At 36.9% G+C, this 23,582-nt stretch overlaps 1 protein-coding gene across 1 annotated transcript in view; it reads right to left on the bottom strand.

The window, feature by feature from the left end:
• The window catches only part of LOC139145661 (myb-like protein AA), a 74,018-nt gene that overhangs the window by 18,631 nt on the left and 31,805 nt on the right, over positions 1-23,582 (bottom strand). The window contains exons 2-3 of the mRNA XM_070716946.1: positions 7,137-7,298; positions 527-576 (exon numbers count right to left, since the gene is read on the bottom strand). Coding sequence (XP_070573047.1) covers positions 527-576; positions 7,137-7,298 — 212 coding nt within the window. The remainder of the gene's footprint in view (positions 1-526; positions 577-7,136; positions 7,299-23,582) is intronic.

Here is a 23,582-nt window from a genome sequence, read left to right as displayed (position 1 = left end):
GCAAGGCCAGAAAAAAAACAACATCTGTTTGTGGGATTATTCTCATTTCGCTTCACATCAGCTGGTGCACTAGACACACAAAACATTTTTTTTTACTTTGAGTTTTAATTGTTGTCTAGACTTTCCATTATGTTCTACCTTTGTATGTGAAAATATGACAGATGGTTGTTGGATCAGAGCAAACAGGTTTTGGTAAAATGTCATTTGTTGATTCAAAAACGTGGATCAGGATTGCTATGCAGATTATGCAAAGATCATGTCCAACTATTGAAACTGAATAAATTTGATTCATCATAATTTGAAATTAATCAATGAAAAGTCACACTGGTTGTGTTGCGAGAAGATTTGACAAATCAAGTATGCCAGAATAATTCCCAAACACACACAAATACCCTTGTGGACGGGAAAGATCGACATATCATTGAGCCAAATCAAGATTTCTGTCCCATTCTGTGTGTCTGTGTGTCTCTATGTGCAATTTTCTCAAGAATTCAAATGTTTTTAGAAACTTTTAAATTCAACTTACCATCTTACTTCTCTGCTGCTTCCCAAGCATATCCACGATGTAATTGTGAGCTGTAAACAAACAAACAAATAAACAAACAAATAAATAAACAAATGAAAGAAAATATGAGATATAAATAAAACTATGCAAATACATAAGCTTTCGATACAAGGAGATGTTTATTTTATTACTCAAGGGGAAGACATCGTCATGGAAATTATCACCAACAACTTTTTTCTTCTCATTTATAAACACTTTCCTGAGCAGGTGAAAATTCAATAACAATAACATTCTATGCATGTTTTCCCCTACAGTAACTTTTAAAAAATATCTTTAACATATATTTTGGATAATTTGTCACTTTGTTACAATACACGATCATTGTACAGAATCAAATTTCTAAATCTAAATACAAAAGGATTCTACAATACAATGCACAGATCTTGTGTTCTTGTCAATCTGTGCAGAAAAGCTTTGTATGGATTAGGCCAAGGGACAAACGTACAATAAAAAGATTTGTAATACACAAATCAAACTCCTGGAAAAAAATTCAAAAATATAATGAGAAAATGTTACAGCTGCTATCTACTCCGCCCTTCCACTTTTAATATTCCTGCCCTGCAACGTGTGCACTGTACAACCAAAACCTGATCATAAAAAAAACGTTATATCATTGAAGAATAGAATGGTCAATGAGTGTGACTGTTCAGTTTTCCTTCTCCCTGTACATGACGATTTGTCAAATATGCAAACCTACAAAAGAGTCATAATTAATTTCAACTATTTGATACCTTTATACTGGCATTTGTTTGAAATGATGACCCGAAAATTCATCACAAACAAATATTTCATAAATGTGATACGAATTTGAAATAAATGAAGAGTTCACCGAAGTGATGGTAGTTTTGCTCTGGAAACTATGGAAGGTTAAGATCAAAATCATCTGCTTTACTTTTATTGGTCCAAATCTTTGAGGCATAACATTGAAAAAATCAGGCAGGGTAACCCTGGACAATTTTTTTTTTAATGAGGGCGAGCAGCAATGTACTGGTAGTGTTTCCCTAAATTATAGAAATCTTTGAAGCTACTCATTTCAAATCTCTACTGAAATTGAAATCTTAGACTATTAAAGAAGAATGATATGTTTATTTGCACTATATTGTAGAGACTATGTCCACTATTGAGCAAATGAGTGGCATGGATCAGTCTTGCAACTATCTTTAGAAAACCGAACAGTTCTTGGAAGAAATGTCTGTGTTCATACAGATATACAATGTATACCAGTATTTGTACAACGAAAAAGTTAAAAATGGTCAAAAAAAAAAATCATCAACTGGTATTTAACATTTTCTCTACAGCTTGCTTGTTCATATTTCCACATTTTATTTTTCCCATTTTGTATTGAAATTATCAAAGATCACGGAAATTATTCTGTTCTCATTCGTTCCTGTGTCAAAATTTTGAACTGTTAAATTGTGTTCAATACAAAGACACTTGTTTAAAACCCTAACCATCTGTTTTACTTTGAAAATAAAAAAATCTCAAAGAAAAGCATGTATTTTTTGAAAAAGAACAGAGAGGAACCATTGTCTATCTGTCACCATTCCCAGAATTCTGCAGAATCCAATGTGTTGTAAACTGCAATAATTTATTGCGGGTGTCTGGATGCAGCAAATATAGAACAAGTCACAAAAAAGGGATGGTATGCCGTGCAAGGTAAGCTACACACTGTCACTTCTGTACCAAATGTTGCCGACCAAAACCTAACCAAAACCAAACCAGCAACATACTGAGATCACAGATATTTTGACTGCACATATCCAGAAATAATGTTAGAAAAAATAAATAAAAAAATGTTTGCTTTACATTTAGCAGTGTTAGAGTGGTTGTTTGTGTGATGTCCCCGTTGAAGCTGTCTACTTTCTGTCCTTGTCTGATTTTTCAGTGGGTGCATGAATTTTAAAGTTAACAAAAAGGGAGGCAAAGTAAGGCTGTGAAAGCGAGAGACATTATTTTTTTATCATTGCCTGTGTCAATCCAGATTAGCTGCATCAGCTTTTTTTATGTGTTCACTTGAAACAATAAAAAAACTGACAGAGTGCAACACAAAGCCAAAAACGTCTGGGTCTGTTAGATCAAACACAATATGAGCTTTCTACAGTTCTGAACAGAGAATTCATCGTCATCAGAATCATTTCTGAATTCCAACTGTTCTGTTTCACTGTTTTGATGTCAGTGGTTGGATATTGTTAGTTCAAAAGAAACTTAAAGAATACAATGTATGTGTTATCCCATCATTTTAAGAGACCTACAGGATGAGACGGAAAGTTACGATGCCAGGCCATATAGTGTATTCATAATTGGCATGCAGTTTACAGCGGTAAGGTTCAAGTGGGTTGTGGGCAGCACAAATGAACTGAGAAGTACTACCTGAACTTGAACGAGAGCTTCTCATCCTAAAGAGAGGGTTCGATAAAAAAGACTTGACTTTTCCCTCTGTTCTCTTGAAATCATACACAAGATGTGTCAATATCATCTTCTAGTTATTATGAGCACACAAGATGTCTGAATGCATTAAGCGCTTGAAGCAGGAGATTACTCATTGGTGGACTGGTGACAATTGAAAATAAAACTGAGACAGTCAAAAACATCTGCATGAATTTTCAGATCTCTAGGCTGTAAATTATGAAACTTATTTTACAATATCCACCGCAGCAAAATAATCTACAGTTGGTTTCTTTGCGTTCTCCATATTTTATTAGAAGCATAAGTATTCAAATAACTTTTCAAAAATTTGACTGCGGAAAAAAAAAATCTTTTTTTGCATCATCAGAAATTACTCATATTTGCATAAACTCTTGCTGTTTTTCACGACAACAGGAGGAAAATCTACAAAAAACGTATTTTTTCAAAGTGAAGCGAGATACAAGAATCTTCTATTCTCTAACTGAAGGCTGTCTCGGAAATGACACGTCAAACAAGGTATATGCAAATACCAATGATACCACACACAGGGCATATGCAAACTATAGACAAACAGTTAAATTACTAATTGGACACGACATTGTCGTTAATAGCTTTTGTTGGAAACCAATTACATTTTACCAACCAATTATATCCATTGTTGGTTTTTTCAAACACTCAACAAAAGCAGAGGTTACGACATCTGTTCTCGCTTCAGAAGGCCTGCAATATTGATCAATTTTGAGCAGCAAAACTGGCATACCATTCCAGGACAACTTTTCAAGGTTGACAATATCTGTTTTAGGTATTAAGTGGTATTGATAGGTGTATAGGTGTGTGTGTGGTCTTAAAAACTAGGTTACTGTGACAATACCTATGACACACTACTGGCAAACCCTGAGGGATGAAGGATACGGTGGGGTGGGGTGGGATGGGGGGTCAAGATGACAAATGCTAAGACCCACAAATAACTACATTGCAAGTAGCCTACACTGCATGTATAACCTGAGAATATACAGCTATTGGGTAAAAATATACCAACCATTTATATAGGAAAGTGACACTATAAGACAATGCCAAGGGTGAGTTTGACAAATAGCATAGGATGGAAGGTAAGGGAATTATTGCTTGTTGTGGGAACAAAACTGAAGTAAAAGTGGTGTAAGCAGGCAAGAATTCAAGATCAAGATTTTTAACAAATCAACTGTTCCATTGAATTGAACTACTTCCATCACAATATGTCTCTCTTTAAAAAACATTTCCGTGAAAAGCCACATAACAACTACACCAACATCTGCTTTTAAAGACACATATGCAATAAATGGAAAACTGACACCTCTTACGGATGGAAAAAACCTGTTCCAGGAAACTGAATGCTACTGATCATACTATTTAATACACCATAAAAAGATTAAAATGGCCGATGAATTTTGTCCTCAGCATTCTTAAATTACTCTTGGCAAATATTTTTCTTTCATTTGCCCACAGAGTACATTACATTACTGGATTTTATGACATCATAATGAGCTACTTAGAAATCTTTCATAAACCACCGTAAACTGAGTTTCCCAGGGTGACCTGATAAGCCTTGCACTGGTTAGAAATCAGCTTTCTCCAAAGCCTAATGTAAACCTTTTTTTACATTTCAGTGGGAATACAGATTGACAGTTTTGTTTTTAATCTGCAACCTGCAGAAATTCCAACTACCTTTGCTGACTTTGGAGAGAGTGCTTCAAATTCCACTTTTCTGAATGTTGCATTGCCTTTTCTTTTCTCAAAGACAAATCCATGAAACAAACAACGACACTCACATATGTGTATGGTGGAATTTCTGCAGCCACTTCAAATTTTTTCACAGAAATTACAACTAAAAATAGCCATCAAAAAGAGTTGTATTAGCCATACAAATGAAAGAAGCCTAGAGTTATTACCAGATAGTTCCATTTGTGACATTTTAAAACTATGTAAGATGAGATAATAATTACTGAGTTCAAGCAAAAGTATTGTTTAGGAATAAAGTACTGATACTGGATAGATGAGCTTTAGGTAGAGCTATTCAAGTCAAAGAGATCAAATGGGAGAGGTGAAACAACAAACAAGCAAAACATGAGTTGTGAAATAGCAAACACACGAATCCCAGGAGGTTAAAGGGTAAGCTCAAGGAACATATAAAGTCAATGGAGTTTAATACATGGGGGGAAAATACTGACACGAATTAAGGTATTTTCATACAATGGTAACAAAAGGTGTTTACTTGTTACTGTTAATATTAAACATTACAATTCAGGTATAAAACATGCTGACTATATGTTCCACATGGTGAAGGTATGTAATGTTTTGATAGCTACAATTGACATAAATCAACCAATGTAACTTATCAGGTGCCATGATTGGCCCTAATTGATGACAGCATAAAACCCAGAATGGGCAACCATATTAACAGCAACACAGACCAAAGGGAAAGCAGTTTTCTCAGATCTCCACTGATTGGCTAATTTGTAAGCTGGAGTGGCAGTTGTACCCAATCACATTATCCGTTCTGTAAGAGGAGATAATGCTGATCTCTTTGACAAGTTGAAAAGAGAGATGACATTTTGGGGTCTGTTGGCTCAGCAGTCTAGCTAATCAGGCAACTTCCAGCTGTAAAGATCTCTCATTTCCTGTGGCCAAGATTTCAAACATCCCTCAACCGTGGGAGGGGACGCAGTGCGGAAGCCGAGCAGTTTAGTTGAGATGAAGCATTAGAAATGAGTGCACTGTGACTCGCTAATTGAGTGTATGGATCCCACAAGTCTGTCCAGCACGAGAGCCTGTCATTCATCGGATGTATTTCCAACTGCCCAGTTACACAAATTTTTTAATGAACTTTCATGCAGACAATACGGCGTGAGACGGTTTCTTTGTGTACTTTACGGTGTGTATGCTTCATCCCTAATGTCCATCCTTTAGCCCCCCTGCCGCGTGATTTCTCTCTTTCATTTTCCAGCCAACTTCAACCTGTCACAGATTCGCTTTATTTCATTCCAGGGCTTTTCCTTATTCCACGGGAAAACAGGAATCAGTGAACTGATGCCGTCATGTCAAACGTGAGGAGACGGAATTCAACGGATTTTGATAATCATACAACGAATCCCCATCTTACAAAATAAGCAAAAACAAAAAAACAGCCAAAAACGAAAGACTGTCAGTGACATGCCGGAGGCAATTCAGTTCCATCAGTTGTGAGTTGTAATGAATACAAAATATTATCTGGATCTGAGATATTTGTCTCTAAATTACAAACTCTACATTGCCATTCACGCTGTTCATGTACATCTTGCAAGCCTATGTATCAGGGTTCCCTCTGAGCTATAAAACATCCTCAGTTACACATCATTTTTTCAAGATTTTCTTGACTTTCAAGTCAGACTTTCTCATCTTCTCCACAAAATGTATGTCTCTGAAGTCCTTGATTTTTAATACAACTGTACAAATCTCCACTCCGTTTTTAGTGAAAGAAAGGATAAAAATTTAACTGTATCCTAAAGCTACTTGAAAATTTAAATCATAAAATTGTTAAAGGTACAAATATGACTTATTGACTGAAACTTCAGATTAGAGAACCAGAATATATATTTTTTCACTTTCGAAAAACACATTTAATTCATCCCAAATTTCTGACAGCTCTATTGCATAAGATTGAATATTGTTTTCAGATAGTCCATTTAAATCTGCCAAAATTTCATTCCAAAAATTAATTTTGAAAACACACATCATTTTAAAAAAATATTGAACATATATACTGGAACATGAGAATTATTTTGAACAAATATTGGCACTGCACAAAAAATTATTTTAATTTGTAAACCCAGTAATTCTCTTACATGAAATCTATTTAAACTTCTACCAAGGTTTGGCCCAAACCCATTGTTATCAATGGTGATAATGGACCTGCTACAGAAATTTGGAGAAACAGGTTAACCCTCTTTTTATCAAACTTTGATACAACCCATACTGATGTCTGTGGCATGGATGGAACAGCTTACGTTAAAATCAGGGGTGACTCTGTGGGTGAGAAAGCTCGCATTGAAAGTAAAAGCAAAAGAGTGAAAAAATCATCAGGATAAACATGAGACAGCAAAATGGTGAAACTAAAGTGCTGACAGATACAGTGTGACTTGAGACTCACCCCGAAGAAGGACATTCTGTTGACTCTGATCGTTGAGATCGCGACAGTCAGGCACGGCACGCTTGAGGACATCAATGGAATGTTTCAGAGATTCTCTCCTCTTTTGTTCAGAAATTTTGTGAAGTGTTCTCCGGTCTACCTGATTTGGGTCCAAATTCTGAGCTGAAATCAAATAAGAAAAGAGAAAAATTATCGACTTTTGATTTTCATATATATATTGAATTTTTTCCTCATCAAAACAATTTCACATTCTGACTGCTATTGCATGTATGTCTCAGTGTTGTTTTAAAACATGAGAATTATTGCATACCCCTGGGTAATGACTAATACGTCAAGCTTTCTTCATCAGCTAAATTGAAATGTCAAGTTCACTTTTGATAGATATCCGCCCTAACCGTCGCTGATGGCTCTACAGTTGATGAAAGACTATGGCAAGAGTTTGTGAATATTCATTCAGCCATAAATCACTAAGTCTTGGCAAAAACAATCAAATAGAAATAAATCTCATAATTATTGGTTTCATATGAGTCCTTAACAATAACAAAATATCTATAAAAGGTTATTGGAAGAGTTTTGGTGCAGTTTCAGTCAAAAAATTTAAAACATAAAATAAAAATAAAATCCATACTTTCTGTTTTCACAATAGTCCTCAAGAAAAATAAAAAATATCTGTTGTCAGTAAACTGTATAAGATTAAAGGGTCGGTTGAGAATAATGTGGCTCTTTATGATCCGATTATGATCCAAATTTCCATCAAATATGCAGCGACTAACGCAGTCACACAACACTAGGACACTGCTGTGCATGAAGGGATGGTTTTTTTTACCCCGCCAACGTAATGCTCACTGGTAGAGCAACGAGCTAAACGGATCACAATTCTTTAATGACACAGCTGTTCTGTTTCAGTGCATTTGAAATTAGGTAGGCACAGCAAAGCTCTGATCGCTTTCCCTGATTGACAAGCTGTTACGTTCTGGGCTGTTTGTGAGTTTCTCATGCGACGGCACAGGCATAAGCTGTAGCAACTGACCAACCGACAAGCAATGTTTCACTGCTCTTACTTTTTCACCGGTTGCTCGGTAGGCGCTCTGTGATGATTGACTTGAGTGAGATTTCACAGTGTAGCAAACAATGTAAACACTGAGGAGTGACCGCTTTTGTTGCCAGGAGCGATGAAAATAAAACACCATGCATCACTGACTCAAAGCTCTGACAATGCAATGTATCGGAGAACATGCCAGACTCTGATACTGAAAACTAAAATTCCTTCCAGGGCTGGAATCATGTCAAGAAGGCCAACATAACCAAAGAACTGACCTTAATATTGCCAATAACTACACGACCTGATAAAGATAAAAAACATTCTCTTGTTTCACAACTTCACCATTCTTTCTTTTTTGTTCATTACTTTTAGTTAAATGTGCACGCAAGATTTTTAACAGAGAGTATAAACAGCGTTTTGATGTCTTCTCTTTGTTCAAGAAATCTGACGTGGTTGAAACTTAAGCAACGCATCAGCTTGATTTTACGGTGATTACATCCTTCATGCATAAACCCATCAACGAAAATGGGGAATATTTGTCGACTAATTAGGGCCTTCCATTTTAAAACTCACTCTGCCAAATTGTAAATTTTAAGTCGGTAGAGGTACCTAACCAGAGCATATACCCTTCTAAAATTGCTGAGTACTAGATTAAAACCTGTCATTATCGGCATAACAATAACTCTGATTGCTTGTTCGTTTGTCCCTGAATTACTATCTCACTGGAAAGGTAGAGATGAGACTGATAAAAACACTCCAGTAAGTTTCCATCAAGATTAGGGAGTAATTTGAGCGTCGTGACTTTGGGCCAATATTATCTGAATTGGAAAGATTCTTAAATAAAAAATAATTACAAAAGAGCAGATTGTGTGAGGGTGTAATCTTTCATTTGAAGGTGAAGTAATTTCTCTGAGAGGGAATAAATGATAAGTTGTGAAATATTAAATCTGATTTTGCTAAAAAAAATGGCATCAACAAAGATGGCCGCACTGCATCAATATGCAAATTGCCACTGTGACATCATTCCCCTTACTCTCAGCTTATCACATTTCTTATCGACTCTCTAATGAGATTTTGTGATTGGAGGAAGGCTGAGTTTTATCGGAAATTCTATACCCTATCAAAAGGTTAAATAAGCGTGAAATTGGTGTCAATACAAACGAAGTGTATTATGAATAGATAAACGAACGGACACTGTGATGCAATTCCTCTCGTCAGACAGTGTTAGGCTAAAAAAAAAACACTGCTCTCTTTCAATAAATCAATAGCCAATGCTTTCTATCTCAAAATTTCTATGCATATATTTTGCATCCTTCAATGTCCTCACTGTTGTTGCACCTGAAATCCTTGTAAGATGAAAAGTTTCTCTTTGACACAGCGTATTAGTGGCAAGGAGAAGAGGGGTATAGATGCGTAATCGCTGATCCTGTCCGTCTTTTTTGTCTGTCTCTGAAGCCAAAAAAAAGAATCTGACCAGCTTTTGTGATAGTAATCTCCTGGTGGAGCATTGAATGCTTGTCTCATGCACATTTGTAAAGTGTCTACCTACAAATGTGCCTGTACTACCCTTGACAGGGAATCGTTGGGCTTTCAAAACCAGCTACGAATAAAAATTCAGGGATGAGGGGGTTATGTGGCTGGTATCTGGCTAAGAAATTGATGAACCTCTCAAAACAGTGACAACTTTTACGATAATTTTGTCAGGAAAAATGTAAAGACCACAACACATCACATTGAAAAATTAAAAATTTACAAAAATGCAGAACAGAAATAAAACATTTTACAACAATTCAATTTTTGTCGTATTGTTTTATTGCTGTTCTCTGCTTTTCTTGACGTACAATACTTTTTTATTTTTATCTTTTGAAATTTTTGTTCTTCTCCACCATTTGAACATCGCTGCCTTAATTTGAGTCTAAAAATACCTGTATCTGCTGCAGGGATCAGATAATCAGGGCTAGCTGATACTCACTCAAGATATCACAAATACATCACTACTTTGCGAAAGTTGAGTCAAGAATATTGATCGGCTGGCCTCCATTTCTGAGCTCGCCCACAAACTGGAAAGTCATGTTCCACAGAGACTACATTAAATGTCGATGAGACTAAAAAGACTGTGTGCGTAAAATTCCAGAGAAGGGCAAGTCAGTAAAGACCCAGAAATTGACTGGACTATTACACTGAGTGACAAGGTAGAGGATAACTGTAACTGGATTTGAAGGTTTTTTTCAAATATTGCCCAGCAGTATCCTTCCAAAATCTTTGTTCCCCGGAAACAACGTTTTCAACAAGACATCTGTGTGTTTGATAGAATAATAACTGAGTATAGTTCTCCTCATTTCGGTATTTTCTAGTTTTCACATTTCCTGACAGATTCAAACAGAAGTGCACTATCCTACAATTTCAACACTGAAATAACATTTCCTACGGTTCTCAGCTTCTGATGGAACCGCTTTCATCCAAAGCACTATGTTGTGAGACATTATTTACAGTAAAGTTATTCATGGGACGTGAGTAAATTAATTTTCCCTCCTGAACTCTTCTGTGCACCAAGACTTGGATGCGAGGAATTTTTCATAATTGCTCGCTGAGATTAAAGCCAACAGTGACTACACATATTTGCTGTCAGAACCATTAAAATTTCAGGCTTTTGATTTTCAGATTTCGTCAGCCCACATTTCTTCAAAACGTGCGGTTATTTTCTCTTCACTTTACCGAGATGTAGAACTGCGGTAAACAACAGAAATACAATCATCATCATTTATAACTTGGAGTTCTGGCATGGAAAATATTACAATTATAATATTTAAAATGCCGCTTTTTTTGCTGTATGTCGAATTATACAATAGCACATTTTTTTAAAAGGAAGAAATTCAAAAGAACAGTTTTCAGATGTACATTTATTAAGCTGACTTCAGCCTAAGGTTCTTTTCTTTTTCTAAGGAAAATTTATATCAGAAAGAGTAGAAGACATAGGTTGACTCTATCATTGTAATGACAAACTAAAAGTATGAGATGCATTAAAATCACGTATATGTGAATTTCAATTCCTGGGTTAGTTTCTAATGAATGGAAGACATTACTTGTGAGCTATAAAGGTAGTCATATTAATTTGACTGTGATACCACTGTGTTTTGGGTATCACACCTCTCACTGTTCATCTACTGTTCTCGGTTTCTTTCATAAATATTTTCAGTTTAGATTCCGTTCAACACAATGTTTACTCAAGACCTTCATACATGGATGGATTGCTGCTCGGCGTTCAGTTCACACCACTGTGTGGCTTGTAATGAACCCATCCAGCATGGTGAACTCTAGTCCATGTAAACTTGGTGTGTCAGTCAGTGCCCTCATATAGGTTGACTTAACCCTGGCCTGAAATCCCTAAAACAGTGGGCAAATCTTTGCAAAACATCTGCTATATCCCTCTCCACAACCCCACCACTTCCAGATCCTCCCCATCCCCGATTCATTTGTGAGGGAGTATCAGCCTTTCTGGCATCAAATTCTTAGAATTCGTTAAGGACTCTGCCTCTCCCTTTCCTACTACTATAGTAGGAAAGGTGGGGGGAGTCGTCAACGAATTCTATAGTATTGTTCCAAAATTTACAAGACACTGTAACATCACACCACAACCCCAAAGCTTTAACCCGTACTAGGGTGTCTATACAGGTATGACCTATCTGTCTTCGGCGGCAAGGTTCCCCTGGGGACAAACCTGGGTCACCATAATCACAGTATAGCCCCCCTACTAATCTATCACCAGCCCCGGGGCACTGCTTTTGACTCATTCTTCTTAATCAAAATTTCTCTTTGATAAATTCTGCTGCAGCAGGATGAATATTTCAGCGGTATGTTTACACAGTCCCTTTGATTCCCAGCTTACCTGATCTGTAGCTCCGGTGTAGAGTTCAGTCATCAAAATTTAATGAGGCAAAATTTGCATTTAATGGATTATGCTAACATTTCGCAGCTGTCATTAGTAGCTATGCGTATGTTTATTTGTACAAATCCGCTGGCTATATATTCATTTTGCGTTTGTTTTCTAACTTTTAGTTGCAAAGGTGCGTTTTCAGAATTAGTTAATTACTACAGAAATACTTGTAAAAGGTAAGTTTTTCATTTCATATTATTCAGAAGCAAAATAATTTTTTAAAAGCTGTTGAGTTTGAAGTTTCTTTTTTGTGTTTCTGTGAAATTCAACTTATTTTTAATTTGGTTTGCATAAAAGTTTACAGTGTAGACACATCTCTCATTCTGCCAGGACCAGAGTGTGCTTGAAAGGCCCTGCTGTGGTCACTGGGGTTGACCAATAGTTGTAAAAATGGTTGGAGAAGGATGAAAAGTTTCGTCTGTATTTCAATAGTGTGTTGTCATGGTAACCATGTGCATACGCCGCTCGACACTCAATGTTTCCTTCTGTCTTGCTTCTGTCCATGCAGCTACACTACAGGGGAGAAGGGGTGGGGAGGGTGGGGAGGTGGTAATACTGAACAGCATGAACAAACATTTTGTGAACATTATCATTTTTGTATATTTTACAAAAGAGCCTTTTAAATCAAAAGTTCATGTTTGTTTTTCACTCTTTCTTTTCCACTATGACACTGCATCCTCGATGACATTGCAAATGAAAATTTATTGTTTCTCTCAGTTGCCGTAGAAACTGACAAGTGCAGCTGAGATAAAAACATGATTAAACAGTAACAGTTGTTGATTTGCAAAGTCATCAATGCATCGATCAAATTGTTTGAAGTCTGTTACCATGGAAACAGAAATGTAATTTGCTGGGATTTCTGCAATGCAACTGTCAGTTCCAGGACAGTTCAAGCTGAAAGCCAATCTAAAATGTCACAGTTACGATGTGTGAAGAAGAGTCCAGCTGCTGTACAGTTTGGCTTCCATGGTAACACACTGAGCTATCCAATATGTTTTGGCAATCATGTTGTATGACACTTGTAAAAATCACAAACAGGCTAATATCTAATACAATGTAAATTTGCCAAAGTGATTTCCATGGATTGCAAAAAGTTTCTGTTTCCATGGAGTAAATCTTTGTTTAAACCAATGAACAACTCCAGATGCAGTTTCCATAGCAACCAACACCAAATCCTCCAATCAGTGACAAGATATTTGCTTTGGACAACATCATCTATTTCCTTGAAACAGAAATATTGCAACAAACATTTTAGTCTGTAGTATTATTTCTTTTACAGATATCTTGGTGTCATGAAAATTTATAAATGTAATACAAGTTCTCATGAATACCCACATACACATGGGTATTATGGCAAAATATGCAATAGGGACAGATATTCGGACTCTCAAACTTTTACAATATTCTTTTGGCCTATCCACTTTTGAGGGCTCATTTTAAAGCTTACGGAGTAAATAAAGTTTTAACTGGCGCAGTTTTGTGAAAATTGGGAATTTCATTTTCCCTGTAGAGATAACATAGGGATGGCGGCCATTTTGAATTTGAAATATCGGTAAATTTTGGGTGATTTCTCACCAGTAACAAGTGACCCTCAAGTTTCATTCTTGATTTTGAAAGACAATGGCTGAAATTTTGCATGAGGAAAGTTTGAGCAAAAGTTTCAGTCTTTCAGTTTTGAGGCACGAACTATCTTAAATTTAAAAGTTTGACGATTTGGCTCCCGTAGATGAATAGTGCTAAAGTTTGACACATTTTATGATCAACATTGAGCATGCAAAAGTAGTCTCCTTTTGTCTTTCTGACATTCAGGTAATATTAATCACTTGCTTAATCAAAGTCAAGTACAGACATGCCTTTACTCTTTTCTACCGCATTTCACGGTACAACCTGATTTGCTTGGAAAGTTTTATCCTTGCATCAAATAATCACTTGGATTATCCTGCGGTTTCGAAGTAGTGATTCAGAATGTGACAAACACAATGAATTACTCTGGAAGGCAACTCTCCCTATGAAGAAATAGAATATCCAGCTCCTGATCCCAATGCAGACTTTTCTTACTTTGATAGAGACCACCCCTACTGACGAAATGGAATAGTCAAGTTTCAGAGCCCTAGCACAGGCTTTTTACTTTTTACTTAGCAACGATAGAAGGGCAATTGAGCATTGCACATTTTAGATGCCACTTAGGCAAGATTCCTCGTGAATTTTTCACTTTAAAATTTTGGTACTAGGACTGTCAAAAGACATTAAATCATTAGATGGAGCCATTTTTCCTTGATGTATTAAGAGGGGAAAATAAAAAAAAAGGGAAAACAAAAATATACAGTCTAACTTTCAGAAAAAAATAAGCCATTGTGGAGGGCAATACACCTAAATTAGTTTTGACACGCACTTGCACGCTTGTTTTCATGAGAGCATAACTTAATAAACTTGGTTTTCTAGCTTCCTTGATTCTTATCTGATTTCTCATCAAACGACAATAAACTGTACGCCCATCATATGGCGTATAAGCCACCATCCGCATTGTCTGAATTTTCAATCCCTTTTTTTTTTTGTATTCTGGGGGGTTGTAAACCACACCACTCACAAAGGCCTGGTTTTGCCTCCATTAGCGTACAAAAATGTAAACGACAATAGCATAAAAGCCGTCCAAATTTGCCAAGCCAAATAAGTGCTTCCCCGGCAAAACGATTCACATTCAGGGGCAGTTAGAGTAATGTAAGCAAGCAGATCGCAAACATCACCCGTGTGGGCAGATTCAATAATTAATGAAAAAAGCATCGATTGCTCAAAAAAAAAGAAGGCTGGCCTCAAGCAAATACATAAAATCAGCTCCCGCTGAATAATGGATGGAAACCTATGTAAATTACAAAAATATTAGCCCCGAGCAAACAGGAGCTTATTTACAGATGCAAAGACCTTAAAGGCGTATTAGCATTCCAGTCAGGCGCATTGTTATGCATTACTGTATTTAGCCTTTTCTCATTTACGAATATCATAACCCCACTGTCAGACTACTGCTTATTGAACTCTGCGCGACCACATGTGCACCACATTTCCTAATCCGCGCATAAAGTGAATTACGCCAAAGATTTAGGTCTGACAAAGTCGACACGAAATAATCACTGCCAATAGAGCGCTGCACGGCAGAGGAATTAAGGTTAGCGAGATGATTTGGGGTAAAATATTGAAATGAATAAATTTGTCGATAAAATTTAGCATTTTTCCCCGAGGCAAAACAAAAATTTTTTCTTCCTTGAAAGAAAAGATTTGTCTCAACTGTCAAATGATGATGTTTGAAAGGTAGTTCTCTTCATATTATAATTGATATTTTTTTCATAAAATTTCATGAAATTAATGTCAGGTATTCAAAGTAATTGCTAGACAAGGATTATTCGCAGCTTTTTTCAATACTGAACTGCCTTTCTATGATTAATGTCTAACAGACACGCAATACAATGGACCGTTTACCGTGAAAATAGCTAAATTAGAGACTAATACCTTCCTTGAATTCAATGATTATTGCGGACCACTGATTTGCCTGATACTCAGCTATTTTGCTATGAATGCTTGAATGTAGCAAGGAGAGTGTACGTGCTTTATCTGTGTGTTTGTTTTCACACCAGTACGCTTGAGCAATATTTGTCTTTGTGTGCAGTGTTTCTTTCTACATTCAGCACGTTGCGCTGTATGTGTACTGTACACATGTACACACACGTACGATGTTTGGTGACTGTGTGACAGCATCTGTCACTGACCACGGCATCTGAGCATGTCTGTGTACCTAACTGTGTGTGAGGTGCATGTGTATATTTGCACCGCTATACTGAATGATGTTTGTCATGGGAAGTTTATCACATTACATCTGAAATGATCGGTACAATTTCCTCCACTGCTGTTGACTTTGCTCAACAGTTTCAGAATTGGATTATCTTACATATCAACACATTGTGTCCGTCAGAATTTATTGTTAATACCCAAATCATTTGTGGTAAAGGAGTATCCGTCTACTTTTTTAGTTTTATCAGAGCCTACAACAGAACTACAACTGGTCAATACTGTAGAGGAATTATGATGGTAAAAGATGCTTTGCTGCTCCAATTTCTTTCCCGAATCAGCGGATTGCAATTCGGTTGCTTCCAGGAAAAGCAAGCAAGCGGTAGCTGGGAGATGCAAGGAAGCAACTGTCATTCAAATAGATGAACCGGCCGAGGACATGATAAATGAACATGTTTCACAGCAAGACGCTTCACACTTGTTTTGAGGCGAGCACATTGACATATGCAAGCCGAGAGACCCTAGTCTCACCTAAAAATATAAATAATTTGGGAAAGATTAAAACAGAGTCAGGCAAGGCTCATGTTCTGACCTACCCATTCCTTGTATTTTAAATTATTTAATTTCAATCTTTGCTCATTTAGTTCGCTGTGCGCCAGAGTCACGATTGATAAAGATGCCTACAGCAGACGCTACTTGATTAAAGCAATGACCATTCGGGCAAAAAAATTAATTAAAGTTGCAAAAATTTGGGGAGAAGAAAAGTGACAGAGGCGAGTCATTTCTTTTCAGTAAGTGACACGGCGACTCATGATTATTTTTTCCTGATGCCACGCAAGAAGTTGGTAATTTTGTGTGGAGAAAAGCCGAGAATACCCTCCGACAGTGAGAAATTAGAGACAGGGATGGGCAGTAGCTAAATTATTCCTGTCTTCAGTGCAGGAATGGAAATTATATTGGCATTTGAAATTGCTCAGCATGGACCGTGTTGCAAGCTGTGAGGAAATTATCCAAAACTCCGGGTTGCTAGGCAACTAACAGGGAGAAGATACAGGTGAACGCTGTCTCTAAATATACTTGATGGAGGGAAAAATTGGAAGTCCCGAAATAAATTGGCGCGATGGAATATTTTGTGTCTTTCTCAAAGCAAAGCTACGCAGCATTGGAGGATAATTTTGCCATTATATCAAGCTGTCTCCTCCCATATCTGACTCTCACTGAGCGACACAGAATACTGCCTTAATAGTGGCAACACAGAGGAAAGATGGCGGCTTAGCAACTAAATCCTACTCTGGCTTGTTCCTCGTATACTCAATCATACACAGGGAATTTCACGCACAGAAAACTGTAACGGCAGTCTGAGCCTCCCCACCTGAGCTACACGTTAAATGCGTCAAAAAATTCACAATATTCTGGATATTGGAATGAAGGCAGTATACTGAAAGCGCGAGCTAATTTGGGCCAACTTTCTCGAGTAATTTAATCAGTTTGCCAGCCTTAGGGTAAATTTTTTTATTACGTCTCGGTTCATTAGTTTCCTTGAGCTCTTTATAATTTAATACAGATTCAAGAACTCTTCGAATTCAAACTTGTACACATTTTCTTTTTTTCCCCCCGTTTTTGAAAGTTTCTCTTAACAAGAAAATGTATCAGGTTGAAGTACTATTTATAAAAATTTAATTGAACATTTTTTATCTTTTAATCAGCACAAGGGGGCTGTTCTGTTTTCGAATAAGCCTCTTACAAACTTCTAAAATATTTGTGCACTTTGTTCGATTCACTTGTTTGCTTTATTTTTCTCTTTCTTTTGGGCATGTGAAACAATCTGTAAAATCTGCGAAACATTAAATCATTTCTTACCAAGTTGAATTTCATCGCAAGTCTCTTTCAAGCCCATGACATCACAAGAACAAGAGAGATTCAAGTTTGCGACAACAACAAAACACAGACTGTTGATGAGCACTGTAGGGATGACTTACCAAACAAACAAAACTTGTGGAAGATAGTTTGATCTGCATCCTCATCAAAAAAGAGAACACCCTTTCTGATGAAATTCAATATGCTTAAAGCATCATTCTCAGGAAAACAAACGATTTATTATTTAGTAGATATATTCAGGATGAAATTATGATGCACCAAAATTAAAAATATCATATTCCAGTCTTTTTAATCAAAATTTTGGTTGTTGTAAGTTCTGCAGCAGAATGATAAATTCATCATAACCTGACACTCAAACCCACATAGTAAATTAGAATGTCCACGCACATTATATTCACAAGTCCATTGAGCAAATTCAATGTCAGGGTCTGACAGGCTAATAGTGAAAAAAACACAGTTGAAAAGGTATGCCGTTTTACAGCTGGAGACGATTCGTATCCAGTTAAATATTTGACTGTGGTTGTCTACTTTGTGTGAACTTTTCTCAATAAATGTACTGAGATCTCTTCAACAGACAATGGCTCCACTGCAAGGGCAGGTGGGAGGGATCAAGGCATGGTGTATGCCACACAAAACCCACTCTGTCCCACCCTCTCTGAGAATGAAGCTGTCCCACCTGCCTCCCACAAATTGAGATATTTCAAACTCGTCTCCGTGCACGCGTCCTTTACACATCTCACTTCACCAACACAATAGGGCTGATAGGAGACCATTTGGTTCAAACACGATTCCAAATATCATGTCTCTGGTATTAGGAAAGTATCGTCACGACGATGGACTTCCCCAGGATTACCCCTCCGGAACTGGGTGCCTGTCCTCGCAAAGACATCCTTACAGAAAGCATTTAAGAAGGGAGTGCTAATGAAAATTCAAATTGGCCTATTTTCAGTTGATTAAGTAATAAAAAGTGGTCCTCTGAGGGTAGATGGCCATTTTCAGGGATTTTGGAAGCCACACAAACGCATTTAAAATACGAGATAACTAATTGTAGCTCTAGCACAGTAACTGAAAATTAATAAGAAATGGTAATTTGGAAAACACTCACGGTGAAATTCAGCAAATTTCAGAGAAAGAGCAATCTAAAATTTCATTAGGCTTGGATTTTTTGGTGGTGCCCACTTTCGCTTTTAGAGAACAACAAATGGAAATTTATTCCGTTTATATATAAGAGATGGGGCACTCTGCAAGACATACAATGATATTAGTTTTTCATAAAGAATTTACAGTGATGTTTTAATTTCAAAAATATTCTCCAACCTGTCCTAGTATCCAAAACACTGATAACAATTTCTTGATACCGCCTCTGACTATAAGAGTCTGGCTCTGTTCCCTTCAACAAAGTCAAATCTTGTCTTTCACTTTAATGTCAAACGTTTATTCTGTACGTAGGTGGAATTGAAGAACTCGGGATGAAAAAAGAGAGAAAGGCTACAAGACTGAAAGGGACTGAGACTTTATGATCTGAAGAGATGGACAAAATTGAGCATCTTCTGGGTTTATCAAATTGAACGTGATAGACCAGCTCTGTGCTGGTGATTGCTGATCTTGCTGATGGCATGTCCATCAAGTAAATTTTAGTCTTTTCACTGACAACTTTGTATTTTAGATAAGAATTTTTCAACATAAATCATCCCTAAGCTGTTGAAATCTTCCAAATGAAAGAATTTTATTAATAAAATTCTGACAAGGGCTTTAATTTTGTCATCTTTTCTTCTTGAGAATGTATTCTGATTTTGAGATAAAGAGAACACAATGTTGAGATCTGTCATCTTTTGAGAGACATCTAATAACAGGTGATTTAATTTGCAAAAAGTCATAACTCTCATGGCAAAAAAAAATTTGAAAATGCGCACAAGAGTCAGATTTCTGATTTGGAAACAGCAGTTTATTGCAGCGACATTAGATGAGAGCGTGGAGGGTGTTACGGATATAGCACTCCAAGTATCATGTTTACCTTACCATGAGAGCCACTTACATCTGTCTGTCTTATCAAGTATGTCACCTATAACGAGGAATTATTGAGAAAAAGTATCCCTCAAACACACATGCTGAACAATACGCCTTTCTATCGATTGTCGAGCAATCTTCAGCTGTGCGAGATTGCACTCTGAAGGGTATTTGGTTCTGAACCATTCCTTAAACAGAACCCAAAAATAAAAAAAGGGCAGTTTTAAGTTCGTCTCTGTTACCTTTTCTCGACAAATAATACTATGAGGTCAGAGCAAATCTATTTTGACAAATACAGGATTTACTAGTGAGAAATTTTGTAGCATGCAGATACATAATTTTGTTAACGGTGGACAGTTCTGTGAGAAGTGCTGTTTCTGAAACGTCAAATTCCGATAATCAAAAGTATTCTTGGAGCAATTTCTTTCATTTACATTTTCTACAACACCTAATAGCTCATTTGCCTCAAGTCGCTGGAGTGTGTGCCGTATGACGCACTTATATCACTGCCTGGTGAACTTGACATAAATTTGGCAGGTTATTGATCCGCATTGTATGCTTACAATTCTTATCGATTGTACTGCCTTAGATGCCATTAAGAGTTCCAAATACAAGCTGCATCAGGCATGCATGTTACAAAAATATTACAAAATTGTCACAACTTACAGAATATTGTCCAACAAGCAAAAAGGTGACAGGTAACGTGTGAAATATTTTTTGTCAAATTTTTTCTTCAGTGCAATCACAGTCATCATTTCTCATTCTATTTCTTTATTCGCAGGAACTGGTGGTGATTGCAGATTTATACAAAATATCTTCTTAATGCCTAAATGAGTAACACCAACTCTTTTTGAATTCATCTAGATTAATACCTTACGGGGATTTGGAATGATTTAACAGGTACAGACTTTCATTGCATTTTAGCAAAACTTTGGATACTCTGACATGTGTAAAATTTGTTTCTCTTTTAACGGTGGTTTCAGATTTTCACTTGTTTTGACTTGTTTTGTTTCAAAGTCAACTTGTGACAGATGCTTTAACCCGGATGATCACAAGTACATGCAACTGTGCCTCCACTGTGACAGGTATATGAACTGGCAACAGCATACCTGTGCCGAGTTCACCTACCAAACCTTGGGCAAACTTCTACTCAGTTTGACCTTGACACGACATATACAATTTCACAGTGTTAATGATTTATCAATTTCATGATGATATCCCTAACATAAAACAGATAAAAAACCGCTACTTCACAAAGATTTCATTTGTCTTATGAATTTTCATCCGCTCTGGGTTCAATTTGAGATCTTTTGACACGGTTTGTCGGTAGAAAACTGCAGGCTATGCGACACGTAATGACGATAGAACTATGCAACTTTTATGTGGCCTGGCAGCCTGTGTTATTCCATCTATGCACGTTTTAATCCGTCACTCAGCTTGACAACGATTAAGTTTACAAATCATTATCAAATCACATCAAATTTAGCAAAATGAAAAATTCCGGCGATAACATGAATATTCAAAATCAAGAGGGGAAAGGACTGTCGGATTTTCGGCCAAGAAATTCTTTAGATTATAACAGCTCTCTCTCTTTCTCTTTCTCTCTCTTCGCTCCATATAACACATAGCCTAAGGACAGCTGTATACATGAACGGTAATTTAAATAATCCGTTGTGCAAACCTATGGCAGACTAGGTTACAGTGATGACACTTTCCTTAGGGTACATGTCTTTCACAAAACTCATTTTTGTTTTATCCCCGCACCAAGAAAATGCCTCAACATCCAGTCAGAAGATTACCCACAGTTGTGCCTATCATACTATATTTGTAATTCTGTTCTTTCTTTCAGGGAAAAAAAATGGCGTGTATGCTGAGTAACTGATATGCTGCAAGTACCGGAATATTTTACACTCTGACTCGGAGCAGGAGACATCTCATGTGAAAATACAAGACCCAGGGGGGCTCAGTACTACACCCAGGGGACACAGATAGCCACATTCACAAACATTCATCTTACAAATTTCTCTACTGATTGCATTGTAGGGTTTCCCAGACAATGGTTTCCTTGATTTTGTTGCAGCATGGAGATAGTTTATATTCCAAGGAATACTCTGCCCCTGTCGACGTACGCCTTTTTCAAGACATTCATGTCACAGAAAAGGAAAAGATTCTTTATCTTTTCTTCCGAATAATAGTTATCTTTCTATCTATACTGTTTTCTTTTCTGGTTTGTGTTTAAATTTTTTTTTTGACAAACCAGAGAAAGATGCGTTGGTTTGATCACTTCCTATGAGGTTATCGCATCCAAGGCTGATAAAAATTATTTATTCATCACCGAACTAGTCATGATTCACCTGTCTGTCTCACAGACTTCAACCGTTATTTTCATCATCAGACTGCGCTTCCATGTTGACGGTAAACCGCATTCTGGAAGTCACTATTCTCCACAAATGATGAAATCCAACTTAGTTATTGACACACACATAAATAAAAGTTATACAAGTAATTCAAGAGATTTACTATTGTTTATAGCTTTATCACTGTTTAATATTGCTCATTGAAAATCTAACCTCCAATTTATTCGTTTTTGATTCGTTTTATGTGGAAGAGGAAGAAAATAGCAAAATTGTTGCCTGTTAGCCTTTCATCAAATTTTTCATTATCCTTCTGTTGCAGCAAAATAAGAGGTATGCACAGCGTTTTCTCTATTGACAGCTTCAAGGGTGAAAGCCCCACAAGGTAACAATTTGAAGTTCTCCTTCCACAGACAAAAACTGTAGAGCCACCATTGAATCCTGAATAACCTGCGCCTCTTCCATCAGGTAAACGTTTCATTTACATTTCTTTCAACGATGATGAGAGTAGGATATCTACACTGTATATCCTTTTTATTGACGAAACGCTGCAGTTCAGTACTTTTCACAATGCACAAACCAACGCACACTCACCACCTTGGTAACATTCGCCATGATGCGTGTAATAGGCTTGCTCCTGACGACACAAAGAAATCACACGCGTCCTTGACTTGCTCTGTGCTCTGTACACCAGCAGACCTGCCAGTATGACCCAATCAGCAGATAAACAACATTTGAGCCGTATTCCTAGAATGTCCACAGGTCCAGTAGGCAAAATTTGTGATGATTTTTTCCTATTATTATCATAAAAAATAATTATGAATATTAATAAATTATTAATATGAATGTTACAGAATATTTAAACTTTTTTACACACAATGTCGTCTACTTTGTGTAAATGCTGTCTGGAAACTCCATTGTTGTGATAATTATTACTAATAAATTATGATTATGATTAATAAAGTCATATTTTACACATTGTAATGTGCTTATGTGAACAACCCTCTGGAAACCCTTATATAGTTTCACAATCTATGCCAAAATATACAAGTGACACCATTGCCCAGGTTCAGTCTGCGGCGAGAGTTACCATTGCCCAGGTTCAGTCTACGGCGAGAGTTACTACACAGTGTATATAATGAGAAGGTAGCCAGCTCCACTCGACAGTAAACTGACATACCCATGAATTACCTCCGTTTTCTTCACTTCTGCATGTTGATTCTCAAAATTTCTCCCGGTGTTGGCAAGTCTATAAATCAGCCATCAAATCTACCCAGTTTTGGCCACTTAGACGGAAAATTTGTGAAGTTTGGGGCTGCGAGAAGGTATAAATCGCCAATGAAATGATGCTGCCTTACCGGAATCGACAGCATCCGGGATCTTTTAGGGCCGTTTGCGAAATTTGAATGTAGCCGCCAAGCGGGGCCGAGGGCGGAGCCATGATTTAACGTTAT

Source organism: Ptychodera flava, chromosome 12 (genome assembly GCF_041260155.1).
Source record: "Ptychodera flava strain L36383 chromosome 12, AS_Pfla_20210202, whole genome shotgun sequence".
NCBI lineage: Eukaryota > Metazoa > Hemichordata > Enteropneusta > Ptychoderidae > Ptychodera > Ptychodera flava.
The sequence above is the reverse complement of the archived record's forward strand: the minus strand, read 5'-3'. Positions and strand labels throughout refer to the sequence as shown.